Source organism: Amblyomma mixtum, chromosome 5, assembly GCF_055824585.1.
Source record: "Amblyomma mixtum isolate Tamu chromosome 5, ASM5582458v1, whole genome shotgun sequence".
NCBI classification, from domain to species: Eukaryota; Metazoa; Arthropoda; class Arachnida; order Ixodida; family Ixodidae; genus Amblyomma; species Amblyomma mixtum.
In genome coordinates this window covers 199864104-199878301 of record NC_143016.1, presented here as the reverse complement: position 1 = coordinate 199878301, position 14198 = coordinate 199864104, and the positions used below count along the sequence as shown (strand labels likewise).

At 46.9% G+C, this 14198-nt stretch overlaps 1 protein-coding gene across 6 annotated transcripts in view; it reads right to left on the bottom strand.

Annotated features, from left to right (window-relative positions):
- Smyd5 (SET and MYND domain containing, class 5) overlaps positions 1 to 14198 on the bottom strand; it is a 110117-nt gene that overhangs the window by 79685 nt on the left and 16234 nt on the right. For 4 of the 6 annotated variants that reach the window (XR_016283294.1, XR_016283295.1, XM_089546635.1 and 1 more), the window contains exon 2: positions 5439 to 5788. Coding sequence is in view for 4 of the 6 variants with exons in the window: in XM_089546635.1 (XP_089402761.1) it covers positions 5439 to 5788 (350 nt within the window). In the remaining 2 variants the exon portion in view is untranslated. The remainder of the gene's footprint in view (positions 1 to 5438; positions 5789 to 14198) is intronic. The other 2 variants (XM_089546636.1, XM_089546638.1) reach the window with 1 other exon arrangement.

The following is a 14198-nucleotide window of genomic DNA, read 5'->3' as shown; positions in this document are numbered from 1 at the left end:
CAGCCTAAATAATTGGCTGAACTTGGTCACTGTAGGGTGGTCTTCGTCACCTCCTAATGATCTCACTAGGCCAAAAAATCTCTGAATTAAAAAAAAAACAGATTATATATGAGCATTTCTAGGCTTTTTCAACGTGCCAGTATAATTACCTCAAGCGGGTCTTGGTTTAACTTCGCTGTGAGTATATATAGCTGAGGCTCTTGTTGTGTAGGAAGTCTATAATGGACAGCACTGACATCAATGTCACCCTCAGGGACTCAACGGTTTGATTTGATGCAATGAGTTTGATATTTCCTCTTGCTTCCGTACGGATGGCGTTTCTCCGGGTTGCTCTTGTACCCGCTGGTACAGCCGGGCACGAAGCAAGTGGGCATCGTCGCGCTCGAAAGCTGCTTCACGGCCAGCAGCGTTTGTTGTTCTGAGTGCACGATGGGGACCACGTGTTCGCAGAGCGCACAGGAACACAAATGGAAAAAAAAAGGCAACGACAATCCCGCGCACGGGCTAAGTAGTAACCGCAGGAGAGTAGCAGCGCGCGCGCCGGCGACCGCGCAAACCTCGACTGCAGCGCCCTCTCACTGCCCGGGTACAAGCAGCGCCCGCTTTCAGAGGAGGAGTTATGGAACTAAAAAAGTATCTATAAACGTTGGGTTCAAGAGGATTCCCACCGGGTGCGCTATAGTGAGGAGTACCTAAGCGCTCATGTGCTGCCTCACAGTAACGCCAATCCCAATCACCATCCCCAGGGTGCTTTGCTTCGCCCAGTTGGCCCTCGTCCTCTGGTCAATTCAGAGGCGCATTCCCTCACTGGGAAAACTGAAGACCTTCAGGCGTAGGGCCGCCACTACTGCGCAGAGCCAACAGCCTCCAATTTGACGTGATGGCCCCATCTGACGACCTCACCGACAAGCAGCGAAAAACTGGTCTCCGCTGAAATTTTAGTAACCGCCAATGGTGGTGACATGACTGCACTCATGGATACTGGTGTTGATTTCCCATGCCATATTTCAGCAAATGATGGACACCGTGCTATCTGGCCTGAAGTGGCAGTCGTGCCTCATAAATCACGACTTGAAAACACTCTCCGAGAAGCATTCACACATAAGCAACCCTGTCTGGCAGTTTTCTTTGACATGGAAACAGCTTATGCAACCACCTAGAGGTTTGGGATCCCCTGGCAGATCTGGGCATCCACAGCAGAATCTTAAACTGCCTGAAAGATTTCTTCGCAAACCGCACATTTCACATCCGCCTCAGCTCAACGCTCTTCACTCAGGAGAACTGTGTACCTCAGGGATGCATTTTGAGCACTACACGTAAAAATGAATTCCATAGCCAAAGTAATCCCAAACTCCATTACATACTCAATTTATGTCGATGAACTCCAAATGGCATGCACATCATCCAGCTCCTCAACGTGTGAAAGACAGGTACAACTCACATTAAACAAACTTGGTAATCAGGCAAACAAAAATGGATTTAGGTTTTCCCCAAGAAAAACAGTTGCCGTTCTTTTCTCTCTCAGGAGAGGCCTGCAGCCCAATCCCACCCTGTACTTAAATAAAACCAATAAAATGAGCAGAAATTTTTAGGCGCAACATTCGACAAAAAGCTCACATTCCCTTCGCCTCTTGATCTCTAAACATACTTAAAGTGCTCTCACAAAAACACTGGGGCTCCGATAGGATAAGTCTTCTCCATATCTGTCGGGCACTCTTGTCTAGATTACAGGCGTGTGTTAGGTCTATGGTTCAGCCAGACGATCAAGCCTTAAACGACTGGATCCCGTACATAACCTAGGCTCACGTCTTTGGACCGGGGCATCACCTGTGACTAGTCTCTATGTAGAAACAAATGAACTGTCACTAGCTGACAGAGGGACCATGCTCATACATTCTGAAAACGCGTTCATTACCGAAACACATCTGTTATCCCACAGTTACAAAATGCCCCTCTAGAACACTGTATAACAGCAGACCCCAAGCCATCAGACCGCTCATATACTCCCGTTTTGAAGAGCACTGCCAGGAATTCAACATTCTGAGTTACTGCACAGAGACCTGCCCCATTGCCACCTTGGCACAACTTCCCTGTGTCTATGTGACCTCACACTAACACACATTCGTAAAACACCTCATGAACACACTATACAAGAGTTCTTAGCACTGAACGAGAAAAGCTCAGCATTAAGCATTTTATACGGATGGTTCCAAGGGAACACTTGCTGTGCTGCTGTCGAAGACAAACGAGAAAAAATAGCAAAGGCTGCCTCACTGTGCATCAGTTTTTACCGTCAAACGCTGCACCGTATCCCTAGCTGTAGGAAAAATACTGAAGAACAACATTAAAAACACAATCATTTGTACAGACTCCTCCAGCATAATTACATCACTGCATCCTAAAAATGCAACAGAGCCTTTAATAGGAGACGTAGTCCACAACATATGAGCGACCAAAACACAAGAGCTTAAAATTAAATTTTGCTGGGTACCAAGTCATGTAGGAATTTGCGGTGTTGAGAGAGCTGATGTCTGTGCCACAGCCGCCCGTAATGCAGAAGGTCAAAATTCCGTATAGAGAGATAATATAAACTACGAGAAAAATGGGAGGGAGCATAGGATAATGAAGTAAACAACAAGTAGTAAAGCCAGTTGTAGAAGAATGGGAGACATGCAGTCATCACGAGCGTTTCATTGATGTATTTTAAGTCGCCTTCATATCAGACACACGCACGTCACAGATAACTTCATTCTTGCAAAGAAAGGCAAACCGACATGTGCACTCTGTGGAGAGATGGCCACCACCAACCACACATTAATATCCGGCACAAAACGATGCCAAGGCTCGGTTAGCACATGATGATGGTGCTTTCATTGAAATAGCCTTTTCCAGATCTGACATTGGAGCCTTGCTGGCGCATTTAATGCAAGCTGCAATGCAGTGGTACTGCAGCGATTCGAGCCATCAACAGGACCGCGTCTCTAAGCTTGATGCTGGCTCATCTGTCATGTAGGGTGATGCGACATCAGGAGACTTTATTCCACTGGTTACGGCCTGGCGTTGCCTACACAAAACACTAGCTTCACGACATCGGATTAGAAACTAACCCAAACTGAGTACAGTGCCACACTCCAGAGACTGTTGGACACCTTCTTTGCGAGTGCTCGAACTACACTGATGAGAGGAGAACACTGGAAGCGACTGTGAGACAACTGGACTCTTGCCCTCTCTCTGAAGAGGCTCTTGTAGGCGCCAGGGTGACACGTGCTGAATGGTGGCGTGTGACAAAGGCCGAGCTCAAAGTTTTGTGTGAAACAGGCCTGAATACCCGTCTGTGGCCGCCTGTGCAGTACCTACACAGTTGACACAATCTACGGCCTGACATGCGTGACACTTGTGTTTTCATGGAGCCCCAACTCCAGTATGTGTTAATGAGATGCAGCGGTGTGTGTTCAAGACATGAATTTCACGTGCGTCTGCTCACTGCCACGCGAGTGCCAGCCAGTGTGTGTGTGTGTGGACATTACCCCCCATGAAACTCGCTGTGTTATGCCGTCATTGGCACTTCCCTTTGCTCAGTAGCAGGCCCTCCTTTTTCCCTCATTAATAATCCGCCTGTAGAGCTAAAATCCGCAAATGGCGGCCACCAAAGGACCCGTGCACTTAGCAACGCTCGCCTTGTCTGGCCTCTGTAGATGGGGCCAGCACTGCCCCTCAACGGCAACTGGCGGCTTTTGGTTCTCGGTGCAAATGATTACGGGTTTGCATCTTAAGCTTGCTACGAGATAACAGTTATCAGAGCATGCAAGCTCTCTGTGCACAGTTTCACTGCAAACGAGCCAGCGGTTCAGGGTGTGAAAGGTCTTCCCAATAAAGGTGCACACCACTGTGTGTGGCCACACCATAATTTACGGCAGCCGAGGCAAGTGCTGATCCTGTTTTCGCCGACTGTCGTGCCTTCTGCCACAAAAGCTTAAAATATCTGGGAAGTACCGCACACGTTTGGCTTATTAAAGAGATAAAGAGAAGAATTTAGCAGCGCAGGCAAGAACACGTGGTACGTGAGGCACCAACACGCTATGTCGCATTGTAGCGCCTCTCCCTCGAGTGCCAGCCCTCTATGGTAAAGCTGCAGCATTACAGATACGATATGCAGCTAAATTTGTACAGTACACCTGCTTGCTCTAGATGAACGTTCAACCAGCTGACATGCGCTTTTGTCGAGATAATGCGTGCATTCCTTGCCCGCAGAAAAAGCCGACAGACTTTATTTGAACGGAACGCATCCTGATAGTTTTCTGATTACAGCCCACAGGAAACAGTTTGCGAACGTAGAAATCGCTACGACCAGCAGAGTCAGTCATAATGCAGGGTCATACCAGTCATACTTGCTGCGTAGTAAACAAATACCCAATAATCCGAGAACACGGCGTGTCATTTTATGAGCAATGCGTGGGCAGTTTTTCCCCCTGATGTGGTGCCGACTGAAAGGCGTTAGATTGTGATTGCTCATTGCATGCTTTTGAGGACAGCACACGGTGCACCGAAGAAGGCCTGCGTTGTCATCTCCGATGTATGTGAGCTGTTTTTTCTGCAGACTGTGACAGCTCCCAATAACCTGAGGTTTTCGATCCCAAGCAATCTGTCTCTGCCGCACGTGTGCGCAGCAGTGAGAACGCAAAGCTAGGGAGAGCATCTGCCCTCCGTGATTGCTGGCAGGCTGGTTCTGGCGGCCTTCCCCACGGAGGAAGGAAAGGAGGGGCGCCACATTTTTTGAAGCCCTTCGTGCACCCCCAACTTGGCTGACGTCTGAGCGTGCTTGTGCAGCCGCAGGGTCCCCCCTGTGAGAGTGCACACCTTCTGCTGGTGGAGCTCGGAGTTTCCCTTCCTCCATGCACTCAGTGGCACACGGCCTGCCTGAGCATATGGTAAACGGAACAAGTCCCCTGGCTGGGCCATTAGGTGTTGGGAATGGCTTCTCCAGAACAGGAATCGTCTGCAACTGCAACAAATGGTTCGGTTCATGGGGTTTAACACCCCACAATGGGCTATGAGGGAGTGGAGGGCTTCGCAAATTTCGACCCCCTGGAATGAATCATCTAAATATCTCAGGGTGCGTGTTTTGCAAGACCTAACTGGGACATGTCACGTTAACCGCATAATAAATTTTGCTAACCGTGCCCTAGGTTACACACGTTTGCCCTCGCTTCTTCCCCTATTCAAGAACTTGCTTTCCACGCGTTTGTGTGACTCAAGCTGGAGTATGCACTATTCTTGAGCCACACCCCGTGAGCTGATTCAGACCTTGAGTCGATTCAGAACAGAGCAACCTGATACATTTTGGCCAATTATTCCAACGATTCGAGCATCTTGGCACTAAGAGCTCAAAACAACTTGCCTAGGATGGCAGCCTTTGCCACAATTTTCGCCCCTCTCACCTGGCATCCAGGGCAGCAGGCCTGCTCTTCTGCTGGGCGGGTGGTGCAGCATCCCGGCTGGGGCAGGCGCAGCTGGGGCTGGGCGGCCAGGCGCTGCGCATTGGCCTCGGCCGTCTCCAGGGGCCGCAGGCAGAGGTCGCAGGCCGCGTAGCGGCAGGCCCGGTTCCAGGCCAGCTGGCAGGAGGCCACGGGGCGCTCCACCACCACGGCCTCACCCTCCACAAAGTGCCGGAGGGCAAACAGCCTCCTCGTTCCCTGCACCGGAGGAGAGCGAACTGCTTGTCTCTCTTCTGTGCCAAGTGGACACTGCTGCTGCCGCCGCCAAGATGCGGTGGTGGAATGGGCAGCCACTGTGTGGGGAAGAAGTGAGCTGGGCTGAGAAGAGTTGATCGAGAATACGTTCAGCAGTCTCCGAGTTGTGCTAGACACAGCACTAGGGGACTGCGATGCGGGAGGGGGGGGCCTCCCACCGCAGCTGATAGTCCAAACCACCAAAACCACCCACAAGCACAACCAACCACAGGCCGATGACACTGTGGCCTGTTACTGCTGCAACAAAACATGCCAAGGATGATATGTAGCGCAAAGAGGACGAAGAACACAGGGGACCACTTCCGACTGGAGGAGACGTCGGGTGAACACGGCACAAACAGGCACATGTGCCCCGAAAACCGGCGAAAGAAAGGAACAGGTGAACAGAGTCAGACAACTCAGCGATAACGCAGCACAAAGTCTCCGTTACCTGCGTTTTAGGTCTCAGTTCACTGGCACTGTGTATCAGGCAAAGGTGCCCTTAAATATGGCATTCTTCAGGGCTCCATACTCAGCCTGTTGTTATTTACTACGCATATAAATGAGCATTTCGACAGGGTACGTTGATGACACAGGTGTCTTTTTTGCTGGAGTTGCAAATCTGAAGGATGTTGAATGTGTGATTGCATGAGCTCACTTTGAGTGTCTGCCAATAAACTTGAAATAAATACAGAGAATGATATTTCCCACAGAACAGATGCCAATTCACAAGCCTTTGCTAAAGTGATACACTGCTGGATGCCCATTCTCAGGTGTTACATGCCAGTCGAACTTAGTGTGGTACCACCAGGTGGGTAACATAAGAATGAGAACAGCAGGGATGTCAGGCAGTTCCCCCTGCTAAACTCCCTCCCGTGCGCATTCCCGCCTGCTCCTTAGCCTGGGGGGGGGGGGGGGGGGAACTGCAACGATAAACCAGCAGCAAAGAGCACTTGGAACACTATATAGAGAATGCTTAGGCATGGTTACATTCATGAAAACACATAATGTTCAACATATGCAAGATAATTATAAAAGGAAGTTATCTGTTTCCATAAAAGACCAACACAGGAAAACGATCACAGATCACTTTTCTGTGTTCATCTTTTATTGTGGCACACAACTCATTCTTAACAACAGCTGTGCACCAATTCACACAGCAAGAAGTTGTTCCAAGTTATCCACACATCCTCGAGATCCCAAGAACATGTGCCAACTTTCAAATGCAGAATTCAATGTCTTTATCTAAAATACAGAGTTGAATACATATGACTGACCCAGATCTCTAGTTGCAATGTTGCTGTGCTTTGATTGTTAAGCTGCATAGAATGCACCAATGTATAGAAAATGTCAGCAATAACATGTGTTGTTGTACTTTGTTTTGAACTCCATAAACATGTTTTGTGTGTATTTTCCCACGGTGTTGTTTGCTATAGCTATGTATGCGCTTGCTGCGTGCATGTATTTTGTGCTCACAACCTTTGCGCCCAGTGGGGCCTCTCCTTTTGTCCGGCCCCATGGACAGTGCCATGAATTGCCTGAACAACAAAATAACCATTACCTATGCTTCTCATCAAATTGAAGTTATGCCAGCTTTCAAAACCAGCTTCATGTCTGGTTACTTCTCTGGGACAAACATGTAGATTTCATGCGCTTAAACGGTCCCTAAAAAGGGTGTTTGAGGTTGGCTATAATGTGCTTGCATTATACAGAGTATAGGCCACCGAGCATTCCTGCCGCTTAAAAGACCTCAGTAGCGAGCCGATAATTTACAATATAATTTTTAAAATTTGCACTTCTACGCCTAGGGGTGACCATCGGTGCCAGGCTTTCGCCCGAATCCGCGTGCAATGCATCGTGCAGTGCTCATTATGTCAGCAGCGGAGGAGGTCTGTCGTGCCAGCTGACACCACACAGCTGCCATGGCCGGAAGCAGCAGAGGAAATCCCGTTCAGAGTGAACAAGGGCAGAGAGAAAGGTGCGAAAATGTGGGAATTCAAATTTTAGCCACTGATAACTCAGCTTCCACAGAACGCATCAAAACAGAGCTACCACTGGGGCTAGTTGGAAATACATACTTGAAGGAATTGGTGAGCGCTATCAAAGCAGGGAAAAGGGACGAACACACAGGACGAAGCGCTTTCTAACAACAGTTTAATCTCAAAAGGAACATGACTATATACACACATCTGACATCATACCATGCACAGAAGAGGGAGGGACGCACGCGTTGACAAGAATGAAGGAAAAGAAAGGAAAACAGGTAAAAACTATGCGCGCTTACAAGAGCCGAAGATTGCTATTCTTGAGATAGGTTAATTCAGTTCCCCCTAACACCACCGAAGGGGAACTGACGCATTGCTTATCTGGAGCAACGTGCATTGCGAAAGCTTCGATAATTTCCCGTTCCCGTCTGTTTCTAGCCCTACCTATTACCTTGGTGTTTTTTAGCAGTGGTGCTGCTAAAAATCTTTCGTGCTCCCGGAGCCTCTTGGAGCCTCTTGCCAACGAACTTACGTTGGGCAAACGGGCAGATGCCTTAACAAGAGGCTCCGGGAGCACGAAAGATCATGTGAACAAATTGCAAAATCCGGGAATCTGGCACCTCAATGTGCACATTGTAAATGCATACCACTGCTAAAAAACACCAAAGTTATAGGTAGGGCTAGAAACAGACGGGAACAGGAAATTATCGAAGCTTTCGCAATGCACGTTGCTCCAGATAAGCAATGCGTCAGCTCCCCTTCGGTGGTGTTAGGGGGAACTGAATTAACCTATCTCAAGAATAGCAATCTTCGGCTGTTGTAAGCGCGCGTAGTTTTTACCTGTTTTCCTTTCTTTTCCTTCATTCTTGTCAACGCGTGCGTCCCTCCCTCTTCTGTGCATGAATGATGTCAGATGTGTGTATATAATCATGTTCCTTTTGAGATTAAACTGTTGTTAGAAAGCGCTTCGTCCTGTGTGTTCGTCCCTTTTCCGTGTTTTTTAGCGCTCACCAATTCCTTCAAGCATTAAAAAACTCTTGCTGGAGGATATTTGTGCAGCGGCATCCTTCAACATCCTTGAATATAGGAAAAAAACCACCGCCAAAGAATGTAACCACAGATGAAGAAAGAACAAGACACAAGACAAGTTTACCAATATCCCTCAAGAGAAAAGTATACAACAGCTGTATCTCACCAGTTCTCACCTATGGGGCAGAAACGTGGAGGCTAACGAAAAGGGTTCAGCTTAAGTCAAGGACAACGCAGCGAGCTATGGGAAGAAAAATGATGGGTGTAACATTAAGAGATTCGAAGAGGGCGGAGTGGGTGAGGGAACAAATGCGGGTTAATGACATCTTAGTTGAAATCAAGAGGAATAAATGGGCTTGGGCAGGGCATGTAATGCGAAGGCAAGATAACCGCTGGTCCTTAAGGGTAACGGAGTGGATTGCAAGAGGAGACAAACGTAGCAGGGGCAGCAGAAAGTTAGTTGGGCGGGTAAGATTAAGAAATTTGTGGGGATACAGTGGTTGCAACCGGCAAACGACAGGGTTGATTGGAAAGACATGGCAGAGGCCTTTGCCCTGCAGTGGGCCTAGTCAGGCTGATGATGATGATGGTGGAGCAAAACATAGTAGAAAATAAGTAAGTCTTTAGTGAGTGCTGAAATGAGTGCAATTTTTTATTCCCAATGGCAATAAATTCCCTAATGAGATGCCCGAAAAGTATGCAGTATGTTTTCCAAGGTTAGTCTTGGCCTTCGGCAATAGCAGGTCATGTTGTTTAGCAAATCTGGTGTTATTATTGTTAAACAGCTTTAAGGACTGAAAGCTACTAAGAAAAATATGATTATTACATTCTCTGAATATAATTGATGCCAACCTACCAGGAAGAAGTTAAGAATATATGCACGGTAATGTAATTATACGGAGGGCTTGATTTTGAAGGTGGCGAGTACATGAAAGATGTGGGTTCCCCCAAGATGATATGCAATATGCAGAGCATGAAGGAAAAATACAGCACCCAGAAAATAGGTAGAGAAAAGTAATGCCAGGCTTTAATGATCACAAGAATACCAACAGCTGTTTTAGATCTAATGAGTGTGGTGTGATGATGAAATTTTAATTATCTAAAAAGACACCAAGAAATGTTGTGGAATCTGACGGGCATATAACGTGCATGCCTCAGTACAACTGAGGAGCAGGAATTAGTTCTTTGTTGCAGGAACACAAGACCATAAAGGTGGTTTTTTTGTCGGTTAATTTTCAGATGGCTGTTTTGACACCAGTCTTGAATATTCAGGAGGTCACTGTTAAAAGTGGCAGTCTGCATAAACAACTGAGCTAGAGTAGTTAAGGAAAATCGTTAATAAAAATAAGAAATGGGAAAGGGCCTAAAATGATCCCTCTGGGACACCATGTTCCATTAATTTTGGGTCAGAAAATATACCACCAAATTCAACAACTTGCAACCTATCAGTTAGGTAGCTGTGGATCAGGTTAAGTGCAGGACCACAAATGCACAGAGATTCTAATTTTTGAAAGGGAATGCTATGGTCAATAGTGTGGAGTACTTTTGTTAAATCAATAAAGAGGGCCCCAACAAGGAAACCATAACATAAGAGTAGTGCAAAACCAGGACGACGGACACAAGGGGAGAGAACACACACCCACAACACAGGCGCTAACTTCCGACTGACGAAGGAAGCCAAAACCAACCAAGTGAACGGAACCTGGGCAAAAGTAGCGCATGCGCTGACCTAAGAGAAAAAATGAATCGAAAAAAGATGCGATAAAAAATAGGAGATCACGGATGTTTTGAACCCAAGAAGGCCAGCTCTCATTTAGATGGGGAAATGGATGGAGTACTAACACAGTTATCTTGTAAGGCAGCAATCTGTGCAGCTTCCACAATTTCGCCAGTTAGCTTATCTCTACTCTTAGCGACTGAGCATTTATCCAAAAAAGGCACACACTTGCAATCTTTGCAATGCAAAGCTAGATTGCTGCCGGTATACGTCTTCATGCTGTTATTGTGCTCCCGAAGCCTATCATTCAGGCACCTACCAGATTGCCCAATATACTGCCTGCCACAGGAGAGCGGAATGTTGTACACAATGCCCTCAGTGCATTTAACAAATATTTTCCTGTGGCGAATGGTACACTGATGCTTTTGGGAGCGGTGTGCGGAGGGCAGGGATCTTTTGCATAACACACTGAGTTTCGGTGGAGGTGAAAACACCACGTGAACGTTTGCCTTTTTTCCTATATTCTTGAGATTGTGCACGAGACAATGGACGTAAAGAACGACAGCCACCTTGCTCTTCGTTTCTTCTGTGGTGTCACGTTTTTTCCGAAGTTTCTTTTTCAGGAGGTTTTCGGCGACTGAACCCACGAAATTCTTAGGGTACCCTACTTCGAGGAACCTTGCGAGTCGTTCATGAAAGCTAGTTGTGCATTGCTGGGGACATTACTTTTCAAAGGCGTTTTCCATGCAGAGGTTAATAATGCCTCGTTTCACGAGTTTAGAATGAGCTGATGTATAAGGTAGAAGCAGTTTGTTGGCGCAAGGTGAACAGCACCAGCAAACGTGGTTGTCCATGAATTTAAGCCGAATATCAAGAAATCTTATCTCTGAGTCAGTAGGCATTTTGGCAGTCAATAGTAGCGGGTGAAAACACTTTTGTACAATGGTTAAAACGTCTGACGTAACCGCCTCGAGGTTCGATGGTGTGCAGAAACTCCGGAAAAAACGCGACACCACAGAAGAAACGAGGAGCAAGGTGGCTGTCGTTCCTTATGTCCATTGTCTCGCGCACAACCTCAAGAAAAGAGGAAAAAAGGCAAACATTCACGTGGTGTTTTCAGCTCCACCGAAACTCAGTGTGTTATCCCTGCCCTCCGCACATCGCTCCCAAAAGCAGCAGTGTACCATCCGCCACAGGAAAAGATTTGTTAAATGCACTGAGGGCATTGTGTACAACATTCCGCTCTCCTGTGGCAAGCAGTATATTGGGCACTCTGGTAGGTTCGGGAGCACAATAACAGCATGAAGACATATACCGGCAGCAATCTAGCTTTGCATTGCAAAGATTGCAAGTGCGTGCCTTTTTTGGATAAATGCACAGTCGTTGCTAAGAGTAGAGCTAAGCTAACTCGCGAAATTGTAAAAGCGGCACAGATTGCTGCCTTACAAGATAACTGTGTTAGTACTCCGTCCATTTCCCCGTCTAAACGAGAGCTGGCCTTTTTGGGTTCAAAACATCCGTGATCTCCCATTTTTTATCGCATCTTTTTTCGATTCATTTTTTCTCTTAGGTCAGTGCATGCGCTACTTTTGCTCAGGTTCCGTTCACTTGGTTGGGTTTGGCTTTCTTCGTCAGTCGGAAGTTAGCGCCTGTGGTGTTGGTGTGTGTTCTCTCCCCTTGTGTCCGTTGTCCTGGTTTTGCGCTACTCTTATGTTTTGGATCAATACCGACTTGCCCAAATTTCCCCCCTGGTGAAGGAAACCATGATCAAGAGAATAATGGATTTGTTCAGTGAATTCTATTAGAGCAAGTTCAGTGGAGTAGTTTCGTCTAAATCCAAACTGGTTGGGTGTTAAAAACAATTTGTTAGATGTACGACAATCAGTTTTTCAATCAATTTACTGAAAAAAGACGGCATCAGTTTTCAATCAGTTTACTGAAATAAAGATAGCATCAGTTTTTCAATCAGTTTACTGAAAAAAGATAGCATAGTAATAGCACGATAAATGGTTATAATACTTCGTGTTGGCACTTCTCTGTGTAATATCCATCATCATCATCAGCAGCAGCCTGACTATGCCCACTGCAAGGCAAAGGCCTCTCCCATGTCTCTCCAAGTAACCCTGTCCTTTGCCAGTTGCGGCCACCGTATTCCCGCAAATTTCTTAATCTCATCCGCCCACCTAACTTTCTGCTGACCCCTGCTACGCTTGCCTTCTCTTGGAATCCACTCCGTTACCCTGAAGGACCAGCGGTTATCTTGCCTTCGCATTACATGCCCTGCCCAAGCCCATTTCTTCCTCTTGATTTCGACTAGGATGTCATTAACCCGCATTTGTTCCCTCACCCACTCCGCCCGCTTCCGATCTCTTAATGCTGCACCTGCCATTCTTCTTTCTATAGTTGGCTGCGTTGTCCTTTAAACTGAACCCTTTTCGTTAGCTTCCACATTGTTCTAAGAGAACCTGCCATATGCTCTCCACCCCATTCTTATTCTTCTCGCTATTTCCCTCTCATGATCCGGATCAGCGGTCACTACCTGCCCTAAGTAGACATATTCTCTTACTACTTCCAGCATCTCGCTACCAATTGCGAACGGCTGTTCCCTTGCTAGGCTGTTGAACATTACATTGGTTTTCTGCATGTCAACTTTAAGACCTACCATTCTGCTCTGCCTGTCTGCCTAACTGATCATGCTTTGCAGCTCATGTCCTGAGCGGCTTAGCAAGGAAATGTCATCAGGGAATCCCAATTTACCAAGGTATTCTCCATTAAAAGGGAAGCGAAACACATTCTCAGTGCATTGTTTTGCCTGTTGGTTGCAAGGAATGAGTCATAGTGATGCTATCAGCATTGATTGTAGCATGTATATTCCAGTTTTTAATATTTTAATTAGCTCACAAAAACAAATTCATGACGCTGATGGTGTCGCCACACAGTGGTGGTTTTCAGCAGTGGATGTGGCATCACCGGGCGGAAGCCTGATGATTGGTCAAACAGTAAATGCACTGCAAACTGTGTTAAATGAATAAACGTTTTGGCATGTTCTTGGGTTTTGTATTAGATTAACAAAACCAACACGTTTACCTTATGTAAAAGCACTGCAAAGCAAGCAAAACAAAAAAAAAAGCACCACCAGAGGCTCTGGCCATCGTTCTGCATCGAAGGACTCTGTACACATCTATCAAATAGGAAACGGCACTTAAGGCTACTTACTCCCTATGTATCTGAGAACGGCTTGGCGGAACAGACCTAATTGAGCTGTCTACAAGTGTTCGTTTCGGTCCCAAGGAAGGCCACAAAGAAAAAAGACATTCATTCCACATTTACCAGTGCGCATCGGCAGCTTGAGCAGGATCACCGGGCACAGCTGCCAGATGGCGTCACATTCCCGTCATCAGCGCACAGTGCCTGGGCACATTACGCGGGGGTGGTAGCGGCACGTGCTACGCTAAAGGGTGTCTCGAGTTTAGGTAAGTCAGGAAAGGCCATGGATCACCATCGACGTGACGAATGAAGCATCGGAGTACTGATTGCCATTTTCAGACACTGCCAGTACCTCTGATCTTGAAACAATGTGGCTTTTTTGCCAATGCACTCCACAATAAATGCTTCCAGGTGTTTGTTACAGGCCCCTGCACAATAACCCAGACTTTCCCGAGAAATTTGCTTTGTGAACTTGCTGCTAAACGTCAAAGTGCACATATACTTCTCTTTGGTGGCTTTAACTTCGCCGAT